Genomic DNA, 4,147 nt, shown 5'->3' with positions numbered 1-4,147 from the left:
GGAAAGTGTTAACGCAAGCAGAAGGGAATTAAATATATTTATCCTCACTAGCAAGAAATGAGACCAGGAGGTTGAATAAGGGATTGTTTTTTGAAATCCCTGTGCTGCTCACAGTACCCAATGACTAGCCTTTGCAATTCTTAAAGTTGGGGGTTTTTTTCTTTCTTGTTCAGCTGCTGAGTGTTGAACGGCTCAATCTGTATGCAGCCTCTCTCAGGGTGTGCTTTCTTCTCTTTGAGAGCATGAGGGAGCATCTGAAATTCCAGCTGGAGGTGAGTTTTTTTTGAGTATCACTGAGTGCCTAGTAGTAATTTATTTGACTTCAGTTAAATGCATATAGCTGGGCAGTAAGGTACAGTCTAAATATCAATCTACCTTTGTGTAAATGACTCAGTGGGTTTTGGTTAGGCTGGGTAGGCCTTTTCTTTTTGGGTAATAAAATGTCTTCTGAGACGGGTGTACTGCACTGCCTGCCTTCACACTGGTTTTTTAGAACAGTAGACCCGGTTGTGCTGAATGGTAAAACTATTTCAAGCCTTTTTACAACCTTCTTCAGAATGAGCCATCATTAAAGATGAAATGTCCTGTGGGAAGGTGAAGCTTAAATCTATTTCTGTAGTCCTCAAAGCTATTCACTGCCATGCTTTCTTCTTTTTTTTTCCCCTTAAACTGAGCTGCCCTGTGTTTCTGCCAGATGTACATCAAGAAGCTGATGGAAATAATCACTGTGGAAAACCCAAAGATGCCGTATGAGATGAAGGAGATGGCTTTGGAAGCCATTGTCCAGCTGTGGAGGATTCCCAGCTTCGTGACCGAGCTCTACATTAACTATGACTGCGACTACTACTGCGCCAACCTCTTTGAGGAGCTGACCAAGCTGCTCTCCAAGGTGCTGGGGGGCACGGGGGGGCGGGGGCGAAGGGCAGGAACTCACATGGAGCACCTAGAGAATAGGAGTGGTGGAAAGATTTGGGGTGAGTAGACTGTAGAGGTGCAGAAGATCTGGAAGTCGTTTGGAAGCAGAAGAGAAAAGAATATTCTTGATGCTTTAATAATATCAGAGCAGATAAACCATTAGGTATATGCTAGAAAGCTTTCCATGAAAAGTTTAGGGTGTTCTGTTGTATGCTGTAGGCTTCCCCAAGCTGTGGAGGAAGCTTCCTTCCCCCTTTTTGGTGAGAAGGGCATCAAAGTTGTCTAATACTCACACTTTATTTCCCAGAATGCCTTCCCGGTTTCTGGACAGCTGTACACTGTCCATCTGTTGTCTCTGGAAGCATTGCTGACAGTGATAGATAGCACTGAGGCACATTGCCAAGCCAAAGTGCTGAGTAACATGCATCAACAAGAGAAGGAAGTTCTCAGATCCAGCCCAGAGACCATGAACAGCACCAAAGAAACAAGCAATAGTAAGACCTCTTTCTCTGGTATTTTGATATTAAGTGTAGTCTTGCACTAAGCTTGCAGATCTAATCTTGGTAGCTGACATAGTAAGCTCCTTAAAGATATGTTTTCAGCCTTCCTGTTTTATAAATACACACTGATGTTAATAACCTTGCTATTTGTAAAATTTATAGATATTAACATGTGCCCCTCATGTGATGCTTTATATAAAGGCCATGTTAAGACTGGCAGTCACAACAGAAGGAGGGTCTGCCATGGAATTCATAGAAACAAAATACTGAGGATGCTGAGAAATTATAGTTATGGGGGGGAAACTCCTCTGAATAAGCACATGTTCAGTTTAGAGTAATCAGTTTGTTATTTCTCTGCTGCTAGCTTTTTCCTTGGCTTATGGGCTTGTTTGTATTGAGTTTTGTTTTTTCTTTAAATTTCTACTATAGATAATGAGAGAGTACTCGGTGAGGGAAAGTCTTCCAGTGCTGTCCTGGAGCCAGCTGGGGCGTGTCCTCCCACCAGTGGGTGCCTTATGGCTGACCAGATGAAGGAGGGCTGCATGGATTTGGAAGGAGGCAGTGAGGCAGGTAATAGTCTCCTTGGTACCCTGACACTGAGTGTGTATGTGCTGGGAATGGTCTGGACATTTGCTTATGGGTCCTGCTGTGCTATAGAGCAGAGCTGAATAGTAGGAGTGTGACTGTCATTTGCAGGGCAGCCTATTGCAGGAAGACTCCATGGCTGAAAGTTATGATGGGACACTGTAGGGCTCTGAGTGCTATTCTGGGCATGGGTTTGACTCTAATGCTGTTTTGTTCTTCTAGCTGAGAAGAGTATCCCCAGGAAGCCAACTCGATTTTCTTGTATCCTTCCAAGCCCTCAGGAACTTACGCAGATTAAGAACAAAAAGAAGGTATGATTTGGCATATACTACCAGTGGTGTATTTGAGTGGTCTCCCCCTTTCCCTATCCCATGCAGGCTTTGCATGACTTGTCAGAAATTCTGAGTTATAATCTCTGCTGATAAAAATGAAATAGTCACTGGAAATGCTGCTGCAGTGCAGAGGCAGCAGTGACCACCATCTGTTCTGCCAAAAGTTGCGAGAGGTGTTGAGGAAAATTTGTGGCACACTTTGCAAGCTTGGTGCATCTGATTTCTGGGTGGGAAGGTTGCCAGATCTTGGTTTGCATTACATGGAGATAATCAGGTACTTTCATCCAAAAGGGTGGGTTCCCAACTCTTGACCAAAGCTGTAAATGGGGAGTATACCAAGAGGCCTGTGGTAGAAGTGAACAATCTAGTCTGCTACTCTGATTTGTTTATTTCCATGTTTGCTCTATCATAAAGATGACTGAGAAGATTGTCTTGATTGTGGCAAAGCTATTCTTTGTCTAGATGTCTGTTTCTTTGAACCTTATTAATCCAAGCTATAGTCTAAACTTTGTGCAGCCTTTCCATTCCCTGAGTGGTTCCAGTCTAGGTCTAGTGTTGACAAAGGAGCTCCATGCTGATGGCTTTGTGTTTATCTGTTGTCTTGTGTCAAACATCAGGTACTGCCCTGTTTGTTCACCTCCAGAGACAGCAGATGAATATATCCAAAGTCCCTGTGGGTTACATGGGATTGGTTTTTTTTGATTTGGGTTCTTGTGGGTGTGATGGTGGTTTTTTTTTTTCAGTCACAGATGTTCTTTGTACAGATTTTGTTCTCTTTGCACAACATATACATGAGGTAGTTAGGTTATTTAGGAAATGAGAGATTACTGGGTTTGAATATGAAAGTATGAATTTGAATATGAAAATTACTAATGCTCTGGATGAAACATGAGTGGCCATAGTAGTTGTGGGGTAAGGGGCCAGATAATGCAGTGGAAAAAGAAATTAATGTATTTGAGCAATCCATTGGTGGTAAAGAGAAAAGTCTTTGATTTGTACCTGTCTAAAAGGCTTCTGACTTCTCTCTCCAGCATAAGTGGGTTTATTTTACATTTTTATAAGGGATTGGTGGTCACATTTCTTTAAACTTATTTAAACATAAATACTGAAGAAAGTACAGCAGATCTTTTTCTAGTGCCATACTAACCTGTGCTTTGTCATCTCCTCTTGGAGTCTCTGGATCTGAATGTAATTGAAGGCATTGCTCATGGCAGAGGGGTTGGAACTGGGTGATCCTTGTGGCCCCTTCCAACCCTGACAGATTCTCATCTGTTTTAGCAGAGGACTTAGTAACGTTAGCTTAATGGTTGGACTTGATGATCTTAAAGGTCTCCTCCAACCTAAAGGATTCTATGATTCTCTCTGAGAAGTCTGCTGCAGTACTTAGGAACTTGGTCCTTTACTTGCAACACAGTGCTGCAATGGGATAATGCTGACTGGCTTCCTGAGCCACAAGGACAGTGATGGGGAGTGATAGTCATCAGAGTCTTCAAAGAAACAACAGAATTTTGGAATTAGCTAATTTCTAACAAATTAATATTGATTTACTGTTTCACAGCCTCTTTGCTGATGGACTTTGTGTGAAAGTCCATTGTTGAAAAGGGAGCTTGCAAAGTGCTTCCATTGCTCAAACTGAAAACTGATAATACTCCAGCTTTATTGTGCTGGAAAGCAAAGTTAGAAGAAATCAAGAGTGTTCCCAGCCACTGGGAACTCCTTAAAGAAAGTTCCAAAATGAAAAATGGTAGTGCCTTATACTACAGCAGAGAGCAGAAAGATGTCCATAAATCTCTGTTAGTTTGCTCAAGGAAAATC

The 4,147-nt window shown here is 42.2% G+C and overlaps 1 protein-coding gene across 1 annotated transcript in view; it reads left to right on the top strand.

Annotated features, from left to right (window-relative positions):
• Positions 1–4,147, top strand: part of GBF1 (golgi brefeldin A resistant guanine nucleotide exchange factor 1) — a 101,342-nt gene that overhangs the window by 76,442 nt on the left and 20,753 nt on the right. Inside the window, exons 13-17 of the mRNA XM_008945654.1 lie at positions 174–272; positions 695–889; positions 1,223–1,409; positions 1,845–1,985; positions 2,223–2,311. Of these exons, the coding sequence (XP_008943902.1) occupies positions 174–272; positions 695–889; positions 1,223–1,409; positions 1,845–1,985; positions 2,223–2,311 (711 nt within the window). The remainder of the gene's footprint in view (positions 1–173; positions 273–694; positions 890–1,222; positions 1,410–1,844; positions 1,986–2,222; positions 2,312–4,147) is intronic.

This window comes from Merops nubicus, unplaced genomic scaffold (genome assembly GCF_000691845.1).
Source record: "Merops nubicus isolate BGI_N331 unplaced genomic scaffold, ASM69184v1 scaffold19138, whole genome shotgun sequence".
Classification (NCBI taxonomy): domain Eukaryota; kingdom Metazoa; phylum Chordata; class Aves; order Coraciiformes; family Meropidae; genus Merops; species Merops nubicus.
The sequence above is the reverse complement of the archived record's forward strand: the minus strand, read 5'-3'. Positions and strand labels throughout refer to the sequence as shown.